At 36.4% G+C, this 19,850-nt stretch overlaps 1 protein-coding gene across 1 annotated transcript; it reads right to left on the reverse strand.

Moving 5' to 3' along the window:
* Nucleotides 1–10,424: 10,424 nt before the first annotated feature.
* Nucleotides 10,425–15,659, reverse strand: LOC124153813 (tetra-peptide repeat homeobox protein 1-like). Its single transcript, XM_046527186.1, has 3 exons — nucleotides 15,590–15,659; nucleotides 13,382–14,133; nucleotides 10,425–10,579 (listed from the first exon to the last, which is right to left on the reverse strand). Exons 1-2 carry the CDS (start codon nucleotides 15,599–15,601, stop codon nucleotides 13,618–13,620), a joined length of 528 nt encoding a protein of 175 aa, XP_046383142.1. The 5' UTR covers nucleotides 15,602–15,659; the 3' UTR covers nucleotides 10,425–10,579; nucleotides 13,382–13,617.
* Nucleotides 15,660–19,850: the final 4,191 nt, after the last annotated feature.

A 19,850-nucleotide genomic window follows, 5' to 3' on the forward strand; every position in this document is an offset into this window, starting at 1 on the left:
GCGTCCTCCGCACCACACGCTCAAGTCATTTCTGAGCGTAAGTTGTTATTTTAAGGCTAGTGGTAAAGTCATTAAATACACTGCCTCAATTGCTTCTCCTGCCGAGTGTGCACTGCGGAGCGACAGCCAGAAAACTCGCCAAATGGCTTCAGCAATCAGGGGGGCAGCCGGGAATTAAGGCTAGGGGGGGTTTCAGGCGCAACTAATACTGGGGGGCTTGGGGGTATTGCATACCCGCCAGGGTAAGCGGGAGGTGCGGAGGCCTTCCGCCGGAAAAATATTAAGATAAATGGTTCAAAATGGTGATTTTTACGGCCTTCTGAATGGATATTTTATTAATCCTCACACTATTTTACAAGCAATATTAATCCAATTAAGCAAAATAGATTGAACTTGATTGAAAAATTGAAAAATATCTGTGAGCTCTGGGGGGGTTTTATCCCCCAAAACCCCCCCCCTCACTGCGCCACTGTCAGCAACGACTTGTCTCGACCTTTTTGCCGGCAAAAGAGAATTTTAACGTTAATGTAGCAACTAAAAGTGAAAAATTATGATCTCCGCATTTCTTCAGGGTTTTCTTCCGCGTCAGCTTGTTTGTGAAAAATTAATTGCACCGATGGTTTGAGGAAGAAGAAATCGCAATGCGAAGTTACTTTCGGCAAATGTGGCTATTATGAAAATTGAGCTGTTTCTTAGAGGATACAATTTGGAGGGCTTGGACATGGCTTTCGCGTAATTACTTTTTGGGCTTGAATTTTCCGTGACTGAGCTGCAATAACTAAAGAATTTTAATACAATAAGATTTTACTGTTTAAAATTTACTAATCAGTATGTATGGGTTTAATTGAATCAATTGCTTCGTTTTAAAATTGTGCTGACGAGCTTTTTCAGTCTTTAAAATGAGTGAAATGTTACCAATGGTACTCCCTTTGTGGAATTCCATTCATTATATCAGTAACTTTTACAATGCACTATGGTCAAAGAAAAAAACTTGCTTCATGAAAATGTGACTTCATTTGAAATATAGAACTTGGTGATTATTATCCAGCGTTGCAATCCGGATTGTGAAAGTATTTTATTTGACCATGGTGCATTGTAAAACTTACCGTTATAATACCATAAGATGAAAGCTTAAAATACTTAAAATGGAGAAATACGAATATAGTCTATGAGTAGTGATGCCCTGTGATATGTCGTGAGAGATCAGAAAAAATTTAATGGTACAAAAATTTAATTATGGTTCTTTTGATTTTCCGCTGAATGACTTTCATTGGATTTTCCAATGGGTGATTGGCCAGATTGATCTCAAATGTCGAAGTCTTTGCCGTTCCTCTTCATCAGAATAAATCTATTCAACTCGCCAACTCAAGCGATTGAAAATCCGAGAAATATTAGTTTTGATTATCCTTTTAACCATATAATATCCCACCATGCATCGTTTTTCTACTTCATCGTATGAAAGAGTATGAAAGCGGTTCGCGAATAAATAACTCTTTTTTATTCATCGTATTCCTTAATATGGTGTGCCTCAATTAAAATGCTGGCATGTTTTATTTATTCCTTAAGAGTGTGAAATCTAAGGCCTAAATCAAGTGTTCGCATTTTCAGCTCAATTAGCACCAATCGCTCGCGTGTAACAAATGCGGAAATCCAATCACCCCTCCTCTCGCTCACCGTCTATATGTTAAACTGTTGCGTGAGACGACCTATTAGATACTCTCGTTGTCGCTAACCTTCCGCCGCTAGACAGCATGGAGACCAACACTGAGGGCTTGCTTCCCTTGCAATACTCCCCGTGGATGGACGATTACCGTTAACTATTCACGATGTGACTCCTTCAGGACAGGAGGTCACGGCAATGCGCTGTAGGTGCTAGGCTGTCACGTGTATTCCTTTATTACTAACCCTTGTGTCTTATCGACACACTATGTTTCGACGATAACCGTTAGTGAAAGAACGAATATGCAATAATAGGGTGGTTTCCTATTATTTTTTTATTGCCTTAATCGAAAGATTATTACTCCTGGAGTACGTATTTCACGCTTTTAGATTTTTAAATGACAATATTTATTTTTCGCGATTAAATGAAAAGTGAAAATTTTCAAGCGCGCGAAAACGCGACGCTTAAGTATGAATGCCGGGAAATATCTCCGTACGTCGTATTTCTGGTTCCCCCTCCCGCCCGGTGAGGTGACCTTGAGGCGAGGGTTAGCGCTGATACGTCGCAGGCTGCTAGAGGGTAGCTGAGTACCTTGCTGGATGGTAGCGCTTGGCTTAAAAAAGGTTTATTATTACCTTATCAAACGAAGAAAACTTTCCGACCTTAGCCAGTTTTAATAGGTGATTATTAAGACATGTTTCCCTGAGCTCTGTGCCTCATACATGCATTGGTAACCTCAGACGATGTATAACTCCTATCCTCTCGTGTGGAAACTAGGTCCCTGTGACGTCATGTGGAGTGGAATCGCATGGGTGCCAATCTGGCCTTTTTCAAATGAGGATAAAATTTGACCCTTGCCATTCGTCTAAACCGGTATTTCAAATACCAAATAATTTGTGTATTATGAATACACTAATGGTGGGTAACCAATCGCAATCAATGCCTTTCGTTTTCTTTGATGAAGGAAACTACCCTATTTAAACACTACATATTTATTGCCTTGATGCAATTAGGTGATATATTTTCTATTGAATGAAGTCGAAGAATTATCACATGAAGTGGAGGGATCAGTGAAATAAAGGGGTGTCTCTTATCAGGCTATTATTGAAGTATCAATTTCTTTTCAAAAACTATTTACGTATTTTTCAGAATTTATCGATAGGAAGTTGATTACTTTTCCAATGGAATGACGTTAATATGTTTTGATAGATAGTATTATCGTGAGAGTTTAGGAAATATAAAGGCATCCCTTAAAAATATATACTTTTAATCTTATTTGCCTAAGACCTTTAATTACTTTTAAATGAAGTTATTTCTTAAGAAAGTAATTCAATTTGGAAACACGCAAGCTATCAATTTCGCAAGAGTGTGGGTCTTTCATGTGTACATGAAAGCTATTTATTAACCATATCCTTATATTAATGGTCTCTCATAAGTTGTTAATGTGGCCTTTTAATGAAAGAAGCCTTCATTTCGACCTTGGCGTTCATTATTCCATCGGCTTTCAAATCGATTATCCTGAGAAACACTAGTAAAAAAGTATCTCAAGGGATTCTTTGGGAAAGAAATCTGTGAAGAAATCATCAGCTGAAGTAAACTCGTGCCAGTGATTTTTAGGGACAGTGGTCGGCGCATTAAATAATTTATTTTCAATTTTTGGTGAGTTCCAGAAGCGTATTTATTCCATTTTATGACTGAGGTTTGCCAAAGAGATCGTTTGAAATTCTCCGCATCATACAGTGAATAAATTGTGGTTCTCTGGCTTGCCATTATCAAGTTTAACGTTGCCCTTACATTGTAATTGGCTTGAGAAATCATTATTTTGCTAACATCAGATTTAGATCATCGATATGAAGTGGCATTTGCGTAAATTGAAATCGATTTATTATGCTTCTTCCTCTTCCTATCCAAACCATTTGTGCTATTGTCATTTTCTTAAATCATAGAGAACATTGTAATAGTGTGACATTTATTGCAATTTATCGTTTTCTTGGTTGAATAATGGTAGAAGGACCGTAGGCGCTGTGATAAAAATTCAAGTGACGCCTTTGGAATCGCCAATAATTCGTTTTGCTATGTGATTATTCGATTGTCAGAACTTCGGTGCAATATTATATGGTTAGAGGAAAAGAGTGCATGAGTTTACCTGCCTCTTATTCGGCGATGATGTGACTTTTCCTTTATATATCCAATTAAAATACTACGTTAAGCCAGTTAATTTCATTCCAAAAACTTAAATTTGGCTGTGCGACGAGAGTTAGTATTAGTGGTACCTCATGGCTAATTGAGCAAGAGGCCATTGGTTCTTATCTATACTGTGTCTTTCATTCGTTTCCCATAATAATGAGTAATGATGAGTGACATTCGTTGATTTTAAAGTAAGGGTAGCATAAGTTGACTGGAAGCTGTATTGAAAGTCAGTAAGAAACAGAATGGTAAAAATAATGCGGGAAAATATGGGGAATTGGCAGAATTGTTAAAAGTTTGCTGGAGTCCAAATAGTTGGTTAGATTATTGTTGGAATGAAATTATGCACACTCCTCAATGTTTCTTGTATGGATTAATGCCATTAACTAACATTTTTTATATTTCCATACTATGTTCATGACTTGATACCTTGACATATTTAGCACAAATTTCAAAATATATGGGTGGAATTTAAGGAACTAAGGCTTAAGTTAGCTCTTAACAAATGGAACACTTTCGGACTTTCGGATATTTAGGGAAAATTCGTGGCTGACTTAAAAAATAAATTTAGCGCATGATTTTAAGAGGCTAGTGGACGAAACTGATAATCTATTTTAAACAAATCATAATAAAATCGTGCACAGAGCTTGTTTTCTTTTAAAGCTGGCATCGACTCTTTTCATCTTCGAATAAACTTCTCTCAGATTTGCGCGCAGGTAAGAAAAATTACCCGGGCGCAATCTCGAGAGAATTTTATTTTTCCTATTCGCCGGTAAAGTGTTAAATAATGCATTTTCTTCCACTTCGTCTATCATTCAGTCTAGGCACCGTCTGGGTTCCTAGCTCACGGTCATCTTAGGCAGAAGGGCCCCCACCGTGTCTCTCCCAAGTGTCTCGTTCTGGTCGTCCTAGACGTAGTTAGAGCGAGAGCAACGCCCCCCACTCCGTATTCATTCCTATCTGCGGGCAATACGGCTACCCTGAGCTGTCAATCTGCGCTCAGACGGGGGATGGGTGGAGCAACGCGGCAGGGACATTGGCAGCTCGAGTCTGTGGGCCCAGGTGTCCGTATGGAGCGAATGCGCTCGTAGAGTTTGTTGTGTGAAAAGCTGGTTGAGGAGCGGCGGTGTTGGTGACAGTCGAAACGGGGTCTCAATCAAAGTCGGCTACTTTTTGCAGCCACCGCCGTCGTAAGAGGAAAATCCTTCGACTCAACTACTCACCTTACATAGGGGAAATGAACCTAAATCCATTCTTGAAGTCTACAGAGTGGCGGTATTGGTGGTAGTGCCTTTACTAGCCACTTGCTGCCAGTCTCTTGGCATCCTTTTCTTTCTGGTACTCGTCCATACTTATTCTGTAGCATGGTGCTTTTTTTAAAGTCCGTCCATATTTGTTACAGCAAGCTCTTCCGTTTTTTCCCCGACATAGTGTCATATGGGGTGAAGAAGTACTGTCGTTAATGGAGAGAAATTGATGCTTAGTTATACTTCAAGATTAGAAAGGTATTATTTATATCTTTCAAATGTAGTTACTTATTTATTTCTAAAAATTACTCATGATATTTTTACGCGGAATGTAAGTGTCCGGCGCTTCTTCTCTATATTAAAATGTACACGTTGCGGATCGTTTTATGTCGTTTTCAGTCTCTGAATCCTTCATAAATTCTAAATATAGTTGCGAATGCTGGGAGATATTTCACATCAGAGTAATGCAATGGATAGTATATCCAGTAACAATAGATTGTACACTGTTTTGTAACTATAAAAATAAGTTTCGTGCAGAACTGAAGCAATTTTCGAAGTATTTGAAAGTTAAAATTATGACTGTATATATTTTTAATTAGTAAAAAAAAACAATTGGGAGGGAATGTAGTAGTTCATTAGGTAGAGAGCTTGGCAAGTGACCGAAGGTGAATCGGGTTAAAATCCATGACATGGCCTTAAAAGAAAAACCCTGGCATTGCGAGAGAGCTCAGGGGTAGGAACTGCCCCTCCTATACTGAATGCATTCTTCTAATGAATGAAAATGCTATCGTATATTTTATACGCCTGTAGATTAGCCTGGTGTAGTATCTACCCTCAACTATGAAAAATAACCTTCGGGTTGAAATAATGAGTTGGTGATAAAAATTGTTGCATATATTAAAAATTATTTATTTAGGGTAAGAACTTATAGATTACATTTATTCTATGCTATAATTAGCAGTCAATTAATTACATGATGGTTCACTTCTCAGCGTGCTAAGAGCCAAGATGCTTTTTTTTATCTTTCCCATCAAATCCTTTCAAATTTACCGCATTAAAATTGTAGTCCTCCCTCAAAGCTCTTTCTACTTTAAAATTTTTACATAATTGCCACTTTAAGTTATATGGTAATAATATTTGTGGAACTTTCTCGTGATTTGCCGTGCTAAAGTCCCTATGGTTTTGAATTTTTTTGAGTGGCCAATATATTTATTGCTATACTTAACTTATATGGTACGCTTATAGAGCTATAAATTATGAATTGTCCTCATCAAAATCTTAGGACGTAAGCCATCAATGCGCGGAAGATGTAATTAAGCCTCACGTGGTTGAATCAGAATATGACTTCAGCATTTGGGTTCACTCGATTTACAGAAAGCGGTCAAGGGAGTGTGCAGGGCTCTGTGGATCTTTTCAGTGCAGGGGACTACTAACCCTTTCTCATGGGTGAACCCGATACGCGGCCTAGTGCACTTTCTCCCTCAACCGCGGGGGGTTTCAACCTGCGGTAATCCCGTGATCGAATCAAGTGACGTGAATATCCAACCACAGCCGACGTATGTACACAATCTTTTCATGTCTCATGTCAATCGCTATTTTTTCGTTTCAGGTGTATTGTTTACCTTGTTATTTTTACTCTCTGACACAATAATGGCTCCAGTACGATTCTATGGTTCATTGACATTTAGTTTATTCTTTTGCTCGTGTTGCTCTAAATTGCTCTATATTCTCTTTTTATCGGAGTATGCATTACTGTATTTTAACAGATAGGTCCTCATTGTCTATTGTTTTGATATAACTGCGTCTGTATTATATCATTTAGCCTAGCAGAGAGGTTTCCCTCAGAAATGGTAATAGACCTCGGCCGTGCGGTATCTATTTTCTTGGTTGGAGTTTATCATAGTATCTCTCACTGCGGTGAACTCGGAATCCTACAAGTTTGATAAAATATCCTACTTGCTCAAGGTATAGTGTATACATTTTATAAATTTGAACTTAAAGCGATTCCTTGGCCAAAGCTGGATGAAAATATTTATGGTGGTATGGCATAGCCAGGTAATGAATTATTCATTTTTCACTAATAGTGACTAATCGTTGTCACACAATGAAAAGAATGGGTAAGTACGACGAAAATTCAATATTTATCAATAAAATAAAATATAAATAAATAGATAAATATCGGCCAATATTTATCTTTAAAAGCTTATTTTTATTCCTTAATTGTGAAATATTAAGTAATTTCAATTCACAGGCTTGCGAGTAATTAATTTTTTCAGTAGGAATTGATTTTAAATATCTCAGCCGGGAGGTTCTTTTATTTTAAAGCTTGAAAAATATGTTTTATTTTTTTAATCGTCGGAAGGTATCGTGTGTGTTGTCTGCGGTCAAGTTGTCAAAAATATCTGAGATGGAATGAAAATCTGCGAGCTACATTCGACGGCCGAAGTGGCAAGGTCTGGCTCGCTTTTGTCGGTGTAATGTTGGTGGCACCTTCGTGTAATATCAAACGCAGGTATGTTTTTGTGCCGACAATCATAAGGTTATATTTTTAAAAAGGAAGTTATAGGTAAGATAAATAAATATTTATTGTTGAGGTTTGATCCAATAGTAACATACAAAATTTTAACATCGCAATGAGAGCTCGAATACAAAGAAATATTAACATAAAAAGTAGCTACATGCAATGAACGAAATAACACTAACAAGAAATAGAGGAAGCATGTCAATAAAAAAATTTTAATTTTTAATACATTAGGATTTAATTAAGCGATCTGTTTTTAAAAGCTATCATGGCATTGGAATTTTCACAGATACCAAACCAGTATTACTTTTCCTTACTCCTAAAACTGAGAAATATTCTGAAGGGGGATGAAATTGGGAAATTTTATGACTAGGCCGCATTAGGGTTTCTGCGTGCCTTTTTGTTTTATGGGGCTGAAATAACCGCTTTACGTATTCAGGCTTTTTTCCAGAGTCTTTTTAAAAAGAGGCAGGCATGTAGCACCTCCTACTTTAAAGTACTGCTATCCTAATCCTGTGAGAAGTGGGGAAATATTATCGTCTTTTTTAAGCCGTAAATGAACCAAACACGGAAATTTCACCGTCCTTGGATCATTATATAAATCTCTTCAGTTCGGTTATGATAGAAAAGGCATCAATCGAAATGGGAGAACATTTCGAGGATAAAAGCTGCTTTCGAGTACGACGGAAAAAGATTTTATGAGTTCTTTGCTTAAGCAGATTTATGTTAATTTTGTCGCAGAAGACAAGGGCTAGGCTTTACCAAGACAAGCTGGGAAAGCAATTATGTGTTACCTGAGACGTTTTTAGGGGATTTTCATAAATTCGAGATAATGGTGAAATGAAACTATGCGACTATGAAGTGAGCATTATTTGGGTAAGAGAAAATTATTTTTCCCTCATTCTTTGGCATGTAGGTCTTTAGGCTGATTGACAGTGAATTTAAATTAATTATAAACGCTGGCTTGTAGGTAAAGGAAACAGTACCAAAAGGGTATTTTAAAGGGAGTAAACTGAAAGTGGAGTGCACATTTTTTATGCCGAAAAACTATTGCAACTTTTTGCACTAACTACAACTGCCTGTGCAAGCGCTTAGCGAAAGTGAAAAAGTTGTTTGTATGCGTCTCAATAAAATTTATTCATGTGAAAGTGATACAAAGTGTAGTGAAAGGGATACAATAAATGCTCATGATTTTCGAAAACACTTGCGAAATTCAGCATTGTTTGTATAGATTGACATTGGGACCAATTTATCTCCTGAATGTAAAAAGAAAATTTCATCGTCTTCAATCATCGCTCAATGTAATTCAAATATTGTCCTTCTCGTTGGAATCATGGTGGCCCCTTGGCCAGAGTTTTGCTGGGTTACTGTTAAAGAGTCCCCCGGTACAAGTACTGGGTGGAGTTTTCGGACACGACCAAAATATTTCTCCATGTACAAGGTGGCAAGGGGAAAGGAAAGTTTTTTTATTTTCCTTTTAGCCCATAACATTTTATGCAATAATTTATTCATTTGTATATTAATTGTAAGTGCAAACTCGAAAATTGAGGATTTTTAGGTGACGAAAATTCTCAATTTTTTATTAGTCTGATTAATGAAAAATCTCATTTAATACCTCGTACTTAGAAGGCTTATGGCGTACATTCTTGAATTTTTGGTACTTGACTTATAATTTTGGCTTATTTGCTGATGAATGATTTCTGAGCAAAACAGTACTGCTAAGAGTTTACCCCAAGTTATTTTACTTTTATTTAAGTATTTCCTGAGTATTCTTTGACGTTGTAATTGATGGTGGTAAAGTTCAATAAAGATTTCTTTTAGCCGGGTAAGAACATTTCATGGGCATATTAGTACTCTGGAGTTTTCTTAAATGTATCAATGCAGTTTTCTCTGTTCGCGTTTTTTTGTTAGCTTATGACTATATTTTTCCTAAGGTACGGTGTAAACGTTGGTTATTAACTTGAATAACCTCATTTGAGTTATTTTCTAACATTTTGCAATGACTACTACTTACGAATATCGTCGTTTGTTTACTAATGAGGCTCTCAACTTCGAAATGGCATTGTACCAATAGCTGTTTTTGATACTGTTCAAACAGTGCCAAGCTATTTCGATTATTTTGACTTAAAAGTATAATTTTTTGTTGAATTATCAATTGCATTAAATTTACATGACGGCAATGATGGTAACTAATAGAATGAAATATTTACGCCATTATTTATATTCAATAACTCCCTCTTGGGTGTTGAATAAGTAAGAATTAACTGTTTAACGTATATTTTATTGCTATCGAGTTATGCAGGTGAGTGGAATGAAATATTCTCTTTTCGACTCTATATATTTTCAATATCGTTGCTAGGCAACATATGCTCATTAAGAATTTATTTTTTAAAGGAATATATAATCATATCTTTAATACTTTTGGAGCAATCTCAATTACTCTATTAATGCAATCACGTTGTAGATGTTTCTGCTCCTTTGTTATTAACCAATTTATGTCTGCCTTTATTTCAAATCAAGCATTTTATGCATGCTCGTTCTGCTGCTATGTTAAAATTTTCAAATGTGGACTAAAGAGAAGGCAAGCTCTTTGCAAAGCTCAAGCAAAAACTTTGAAGACGCATTTCAATGCAAGAGAGGCTATTAATATCTTTTTTTGGTATTTCGTTTTCTGTTTGGTTTGCCTTAGTAATCTCTTAGCGTTTTTCTTCATCGCTTACATGCTACTTACCTTTCATATCCATGTCTGGATGCTGGAGCTACGTAGGATAATTGTTTTAAAATGCATTTTAAATTATATGTGAGTCAATTTGTTTAAATAATTTATTTATTTCTATTTTATAGGTGAAATGAGGGTCTTTGGATTGGAGCCTATAGAAGTGCGAGAACCTTCCCAGCCTTGGCGATGATGATAGAACGCTGAATGTGATGATTGTGTTGACATGGACTCCTCACTACGCAGTCCTGAAAGAAATAGAATGTTTTTCAGAAATGAAGACGAACTTCGGACCCCGAAACCCTCAGTGAGCTTAACTTATTATACATACTTATCACCTTCAATATTTTTATTTTGGTGCTCGATTTATGATTATGTATGGGTGTTTTTTTATTTCGCGCTTTAAAACCTTGTAAAACCCTGTGGTAAGTTATAAGTCATTGTGAATAAATAAATATGTTTTAATTATTACGTTTTCCGTCATCCTCATCGCATTAAAAAAATATATGTTAGGTCTTAAGCTATTCGTTATACAAGGTAGTAGACCTTAATTATTATTAGGCAAACCTGAGGGTACCTGATTAGGCATAACAAGATCCGCCGTTTTTTTAAATGAATGACTTACTGACTAGAATAGCTCTTGTACTTGATGTATTATAGAACTAACCATAGGAACAGTTATTAAATAATGAAAGGCTTTGGGGAAATAGGGGTTATCACCCTGAAAATATTTTTGAATTCCTATGCATTTTACCCGATATTATTTTCGTCAAGTAGGAAAATTCAGCAATATATTAACGTCATTGTATCAGAGAAATATGAGTTTTCCAACTGCTATGGTACTTCGAAATGTACTTCCATTACAAAAAGCAACACTATTTTAAAATTTAGCCCAAAGGAAGAAACAACCCTCCACTTCAACTTATCCCTTCACGGTAATACCACTGATTTATATGTAATACTACTGCGGTTGGTGTATTTGCAGCATTTATGGAACGCTATCCTCTACACTTTAGTTCTTTATCTTTAATTTAGTTCTTACCCTGTTAATTTTGTCAGTAATGTCGGGATAGAAAAGCCTGGTATTATTCCAAATACACTCAGAGTCTTTGAAGGATATCCTTCTTCATTAACACGAGGTTAGTTTTACGATCTATGAAGAATTCAGTATTACATCAAGTTTACATGGTGATTTTTGGATAATGCGTTAGGCTTGAATTTGATATCATTGTATAAAATTTTCTCCCATCTGAAAGTTCAATGATACCGCATAAAATTTCACCCACGGAGAGGATTATACCTCATAATATAGATAAAATTAACTGTCGAAAGCTGGACACGTTTTTTATACCGACCTTTGTTTGTTGCGATGTATAATTCAATGAAAAATCAAAAGTAATGCGTTTAACGTAATTTTTACCGAAAGTTTTTTTTTTATGTCAAGTCTCATGAAAATCTAATTTTTCCTAGTATCTAGGAGGCAAATGGCAATTTGGCCATGGGAATTTTTGATATCTTACATATACTTTAGTCTGTTTATTGATGAATTGTTCCTGAGTGAAAGAGTACTGATAAGAGTTTGATTGCTTTTTAAGATGATTTACTTTTCGTAACTATTTCCTGAGTATTATTTGACGTTGTAATTGATGGCGGTAAAATTTAATTCAGATTGCATTTAATCGGGCTAATGTGGTTGTGGTTATTTTAGTTCATAACGTGCTGGCTTAGTCTCTCACGTTAGATGCATCAAAAGTTAGAACCTATGCCAGTATATAAGTGTAAATTACATAATTAAAGTTCTGGAAATAATACTACTAGGGCATTAAAATTACGGTTAAAAACACCGTCAAACGCGTATTTTTTGGCAAGTTTAACTCACCCAACACTTACTTTTCATCAAAAACTAATGATAAAAATTCTACATTATAGAAATGCATTATGCATACTTATTTCAAGACTTTACAACGACTGTGATCGTTTATAGGTTATCTGATTGAAAGATCTTTGGTTGATAAAGTACAGTAGGCAATGAAAAAGACATTAGAGATTTGAACAAGGAACGGTATCTATCGAAATAGTTGGTCGAGTGCTAATTTATTATCTTTTCTAATAATGGTCAGTATTATAACAGAATGTGAGAATCTGAGCTTGTATTTTAACATTATTGCTAAATTCTACCTCTTGGAGTTGACTGAATGACCATCTTAAAAATATGCTTGGAGAAATGCTAGGAAACAGTTATGAATTTTATAACGGACATTATGAAATTCAAGAGTAGATTTCAGAATGTTTTTGAAGTATTTTTAAGATCTTAGGTGTTATTTATAGACTCTATATAGCCATACATTTTTTTTAGAGTTCATACATCGTCTCATGTTTAGTGAAAGATATTGATGACATTTGAAAGCTACATTCTATCCTATTGAGACTGGGTGATAGATCTTTTCCTAGACTACTTGAATAATTTTTGGCAGACCATAATTTTATTTTGTGAAATATTTAGCACATTATCAGGCAAATTATTGCGAATTTCATACCAGTATGAGAATTTAATACCTCTAAGACTCTTGCATACGATCTCTTTCGAAATCCCCCGCTCAAGAATTCAAAGTAAAATGAGATAAAAGCGACCCAGGGAAAATCCTATGCCAATCACTTGCGACTTCCAAGTTATTGAGAAACAATGATATTAGATTAATTTTAAACGAAAATAAATTTTGTAATATTAGATCCACACTAAAATTAAAAACACACCGATCTATGATTACAATAGTTAACCGCTCAACAGTCAAAAGGTTAACCGTTCAAACTTGGGTCGGTGTTTTTTTTTTATCGAATTGTATATCCATACTAGAAAATTGTTTTCTTGCATTATAATGATAAAATAGTCCCACAAAGCGAAGCCAGAATTTATTATTTTCAATTGACATGAAATCTAAGCATCAGAATCTAATTGTAAGTGATTACGGTGAGAGCAGTCTATTTCATAATCCTTAAATAGGTTATTCGAGTATGTACAATTATCTCTATAGGGTAAATAAAATGATTACCGTTGATAGATGAGGTCCGTGCTGATGGCGATGGCGTGTCCATGAGATGAGAAAGGTGGAAGAGAAGATGATGGTGAGGTAAATGAAGGAATAGGGTAAGGGGACATGAAGAATGCGTCGAGACTAGGATAGGAATGGAGATAGGGAATTTGTTCGTAAGAATGGGTTGCTAGATGAGGGCGAGAAATGGGGACTCAGTGGAGGGAAGGGAAGGATTTTGAATGGAGGAGGCATCCTCAGTGGAGGAAACCGTGGAAGCCACCACCCAGGACGGCTGTCTTGGCCACGGTGAAGGTTGGGTGCGCTAGGGTAGCCACCGGGTGCGCTGCAACGGCGACTGGGTGCGCCACGGAGACGGGGTGCGGCACGGAGACGGGGTGTGGCACTGGGACGTGGACGGCGTACGGCTTGGAGACGGCTACCGGGTACGGCTGCGGCACGGGCACTGGGTACGGCTTGGCCACGGCTACGGGGTACGGCTTGTCCACGGGGACTGCGTACGGCTTGTCAACGGCCACGGGGTAAGGCTTGGGGACGTAGACGGGGTAGGGCTTGTCGACGGGGACGGCGACGGGGTGCGGCACGGGGACCGGGACCTGGTGTTCGACGGGGACGGCATACGGCTGCGGTACGGCCACTGGCACCTGCTTGGTGAGGGTGACTGTGTGGTGGCCGCCGGAGAAGATTCCTCGCTTCTTGTGCTTGTTCTCCGCGGGGGCGGAGGCGGCCAGGGCGACCAGGGCGAAGAATACCTACGGAAATTTAGGGAGAGTACATTAAAAGAAGGAACTTATTTTATTATCTTTTACATCTGCCATCTGAAAATGTTAGCTTATGAAATTGGAAAAAAATTAACTTACTGCAATTTATTTTGGAATGGAAGCTGAATACACACACACAAATAAATGCATCAGCTCTCAATGACCCATCAAAATGAGATTTTTGCGCCAAGTTAGCTATTGTGCACCACGACAGTGAAACTCAGTGGGCAATAAGTCACATTGAAGATTATGCATTTATAAAGAGTATTAATTGTGCTAAGAATTGCAAGTATGTAGTATTTGCTTTTAATCACTTTAAGTGATTTATTTAACTTTTAATCCATAAGGTATTGAAATATAAGAATATTTCCTTAATTCAAAAGGTTTTTGTAGCCATCATGACTGTATTTTTTATAAAAATAAATGAGTTCGTTAGTATTTAATGAAAAACATTATAAGATGACAAATAGTCTGAAAATTAGGTATAACGTATGTTACAACGTAATTTTTCTAAACTACATTCGAAAATAACTATTTTACAATAGAAAATGTTTAGGGATTATAAGTTGTTCAGTCGTTACATTTTGACTTTAAGTTGTTGCCGGTTAAGTTAAAGGGTAAATATTTATGATTTAAACATTTTATCCGAGTCCTTTGTAAATTTGATCGTGATATTCGCCTCTTATCAATTGAAGATCTTTCAGTCTATACTTATTTTATTTTTCTACAGTGCGTTAACACTCGGCCAAATACATTATTAGTAGAGAATTATCAAAGAACAAGTAAATGCTAATTTTCTTCTTCAGTAGAATGTAAGTAAAGCTCGCAGCATAATGCGATAAGTCGCCGTGGCTAGCCCAATAATTTAGGATTTTGTTTTAAATTTATGTGTACTAAAAAAAAGTATTTTACTATGATGCTAATATCATGTCTAGAACACTTCAATTAATAAAAAAATTAAGAAAAAAGGCTTTTATAAGAACATATTGGCATAACTACCAACCATTAAAGCCGTGTTTCGTAGAAATAGCATTAAGTGGTTCATTTGCAATGCTGTCGCAATGTTGCCCTACTTATGAATGCGGCCATAAAAGGAATCGGCGTGGAATGAATTATAAATGTAAAATACTCTCGAATTATTAAAACAAATTCCAAACCACAATTTTAACTGATATTTACTTTGAAAATATTCACTGCTGTGGAAAATTGCGCAATTCCATGCTAGTCTTCGCGTGGGAGAATATGTCAGTGATATAAAAAGAAAAATCTAGTCAAGGCCGCTTGGTGTAAGATGATTGAGCGGTTATTCATACTCTCAAATATTTGTGTACTTCTTATATTTCCAATACTTCCAATCCCTACTTAACACGCAGCAAACGTGCGTTTAATTTTAACTCGCTGTGTTAGAGTATCCGGCAGTGTAAGGATAATCACAAATGACACTCACCAGGTACTTCATGTTGACTGGGGGAGTTGTTGCGATTGCCGGCCGCGTGATAAAAGTTAAAGTGAGCGCCTTGCCAACCTATTTATACTCAATTCATAGCTCCTTCTCCTTCTCCGTGCCCACCCTCTCCTGTGATATGATTCTTCTGCGACCCCCACCCCTGACCACCTGCACATGGCGTCCACTTGAACTCGACGCTTTACCCCCTCGGCCCGCACTCTGTAACACACGCCCGTGTTCTATGCGCCACTTTCCCTGCAGAGTGCGTCGATGGCGGTCGTAACTACGGCGCAACATGCGTAGATGTGTGTACTCAATGTGCCGCATTTAGGCCGGCCCACGCTACGTAATTTTTTATCACAAGATATTTTACCAAAATTTTCTTGGTCAGTTCTGTGGGTAATAAATGCCTTCGGAATGTTTCATGATCACATTTTCTGTTCAAAGTCTGTTACAATAAGCATTTCAATACCGAATTAGAGAGAACAAATAAATTTTAGAATAAAAAAATGGAAAATTTATTATATAAATGAAAGAAGCTTCTTCCTTTAATTTTTGGTATTCAATGGAACCCTCTCTGTCATCTCCATATCATGATAAACATTTGCAAAAGCAAGGCATTAGATACCACTTGACGCGCTTTTGAGAGTGGAGACTATTGTTTCAGTCGTGAGGCGAAGCCCCAGAGCCTAATTACCTTCGTGTTCTGTATCAGAGGGAGAAGTGATAGATCTTACATTCCAGTTGAGTTTGATTCTTTGGGGAAGCCCTGAAATTCTAAAAGTAATAGTCTTCAGTCTATTCGTCTGTTTTAATTTAGCTAGGAAGGGGTGACATGTGGTTGTAATCTTTTGCCTTGACCTGGGAACGGACTTGGATCCCAAGTTTTCTTTCGAAGCGGTGTAAGGTGATGCCGGTCTTCCTTTCTCACTTCGAATCCCGGTCAAGGCGTGCAATATTTTCCTCTGTGAACATCAGACCTCATTGTTCATGCTCCGAATGGTCTCCTTTTCTTTGATCTAAAAAATGTATCTAGACATCGGCGCTGTATTGCGACTTAATGTGGATGCATAAAGTCAAGCAGTGTACTACCGGCAAGATGTGAGTTAAGGTTGATAATGTGAATTTTGATTTATCCGTAGCATTGGACTTAGTTCAATGATAATTAAACGAGCATGATAGTTTCAAATTTGTTTAGATACCAAAGGATAAATTATGAAATTGTTAATTTCACATAACAGTTGATTGGTTGTACGTCTCCTCATTTTTTAATTCCCTAATAAATTGGCAACAAAAGTTTCTTTCAAAAGTTTAATTGAAAACTAGGGCCACAAAAAAGCTATTGCAATCTTTTGTATTCACATTTATCTCATTGAAATCGTCAGTATTCACATTTATCTCTATACCATCTGGATATGGGTTTGATGAATCCCTCTGCTCCATTGTATCTATGGTATCAGGAGCTGTTGCGTGTATATTTATAATTATTTTGCTATTTATCCTTTATTTTCTGGCTCAGGTTTCTTCATAGATATTACCGAATTTCCCCTACCTTTCTCATAATTTCAGATACGGGTATTTATAAATTATTCAATCCTGTTGTACTAAATTTTATTCTATTTACATTGATGGTCGTTCAACTCTTTTTGATGTCATTCAAGTGTGAACACTTCACTTAGACTTTTCTATTAACGATTTCCAATCTCTTTCATCTATGAAACTCTGTGTTTTGAATTTTATGCAAGATGAAAGGTGTATAGGTGTCATAAAAGGTGTATCGTATTTTTTTACCCGTAGATTAAATCTCAGCCATCAAAAAATTTATTTTATGTAGGTACGTTGCATTATACACCGAAACATATGTATTATCGAGTCATGAAAGACATAATTAGTTTTGTTTATTAGTTAACTTTAGCTAGACTTTTAGCATTTTCCCATGTGAATTTATAAATTTTTACTGCCGAAATGATTTTTTCTATAGAATATAATGAATCATGATCTTGAAGCATCAACTCGAATGACCTTTCTTTACTTCATTTGGAACCAAGCTTTAAACTGCGAACTGATAATTTTTCTACCTAAAAAGACTTTACGCCATGCTTCTACTTCATCTAGACATTCACCGCCGTTATATTAGGAGCATGAAATAACTCTTTCAAGCTTTAAATCGCATTCATTTAAGGAGATGTGTTCAGTTTTTTTGCATCTGCGTGGTGGCTGATCTAGGGCAGGACAACTTCCTTGGCCGCGTCTCCTGCTCTTAATCGGCGAAAATGGTATTGCTCCTTCATCTTAATTGGAAGGCATCGATTTTTGACGAAGAGAAAGTAGAGGGTACTATCGACCCCTTAAGTGGATGGTGGATGGACCCCTACTTTTTTGCCGCGCTAGTACCTAGCCTGAAGATTGTTAACAAAATGTGGCTAAAAAAAGTTTAAAAGGTTTATTTTTAAAAGCTCGGAGGCCATCAAACCTTTGCAAATAAAGTTCACGTTGAAATTTAAAGCAAAGGACTTGAATTGCTTGCAAATTTCATTCCTTCAGTTTTTTTTAACAAATAAGTAATAAAATTAGTTAGTAAATTGGATTATTTTCATAAAACCTAAGATTTTTCACAGTTATTTAATCAAATTTGCTATTGTTACGTTTTCATTTTTGATCATCGATTTTTATGTAGTTCTTAGAGAGCAATACCCAATGCTTCTTGGAAGTTTATCCTTCGCATTACGTGTGCATCATTAAATAAGGAAATTTTTGTTCGTGCTCACGTCCTCTATATTGGTACATAGTATCTGACTATCAATATTCGATATTGTTGCATGCCGTATATATGCCGTTGTATCAAATGAAATGCCTAATTTTTCATTCCGAAGTGGTTAGAAAATGAGAAACAAAATGATAGCAAATATCTTTTCAATTATTTTGAATATTCCTAAATTAATGTAGCTCCAACGAATCCTGTGGCTTAGTAATTGAAGTTGTTTACCCTTTTTTCCTGGATTTTTGCTAGAATTACATCCTAAGGTTCAAGATTATGTACAAATGGCCAAAGTACTAGATGGAAATTGAGCTATGCTCTTTTAATAGTGTTTTTTTCCAAATCCTTTTTCGTTTGATGTATTGCGTGTGCATGAGATTTTAAATGAGATTTTATCCGATATTTTCTGCTTCCTGTTGTTATTCAATTACTGAAAATCAGAACAATCGATAAGCAGTTTCTTTCTTTAGTGAAAGATTAGTCGAATAAATTTCTATATATCATAAAATATATATATTTCTTGGTTAGTATTTTTAGTACCTCCTAGGTCATTTAGAATTCATGAAATAGATGGTTAATGTCAAAACGGAACGATGAGGTACTTTGCTTGTCGGCCCTGCCTATTTCGTGTGTGATAAATTTATTAATTGTAGGATTGTTACACTGAGGGGACAAAGGCGCTCGTCTGAGAAGCTTTTTCCGAAGTCCTCCTTCCATTAAACTGAAGTTAGTTTGTCACATGCACCATTACACTTGCCATACTCATTATGCACACATTATGGCTGTTTGGTGATACTGAATTTTTTTTATTGCTGCTGCCATTGGCGGTCCCGATAAAGAAATGGCCAAACGGAAAGGTCGCAGGAAATTTCAGCATTCAGGATCACAGCGTCTCTCTTCACTTTCTCGGGTGTGTTTGCGTTGTTAGAGCAGTTTTTTCAAAATCCTTAAGCGCCACAATTTTAACCATAATGATATTCGCTTAAGGCCTTATCGTAGAGTTATCTTATTTTTAAGGCTGTGCACTGAAACCATAAAAATTATATCACTTTTCTATTATTTCGTATATTGACGAATTTCACGTACTCCTGTTTTGTACTCCATTGTGTACTCCTTTATACCCTGGTGGAGCTAATTGTTAATATTTTATTTTCTTGTTTTACTTATTTTTACATATATACTTTCTCGTTCATAACAATATCGTTTTCCATTCATTCATCGTCATCTTGTTCTTGCTTTGATTGATATGTGGTCGGAGATACACAGAGCACGTAGCAATCAACGTTAACGCAATTTGTGTACCCAATTCTTATTTAAACGAATTAATTGGCCGTATGTAGTCATTATGTGACCGTAATCACAATTGTAAATATTTTAAATGATTGTATTGGGGAAAGAAATCTCATGTAATCCCCATTGTAAAGATGGATAATTCTTTAGAACAATCCTTTATATGGGAAGACGCCATGTAGCGCCAGTTTGATGATTCATTTGCCAATGAAA

The sequence above is a fragment of the Ischnura elegans genome, chromosome 2, assembly GCF_921293095.1.
Source record: "Ischnura elegans chromosome 2, ioIscEleg1.1, whole genome shotgun sequence".
In the NCBI taxonomy this organism is placed as follows: Eukaryota; Metazoa; Arthropoda; class Insecta; order Odonata; family Coenagrionidae; genus Ischnura; species Ischnura elegans.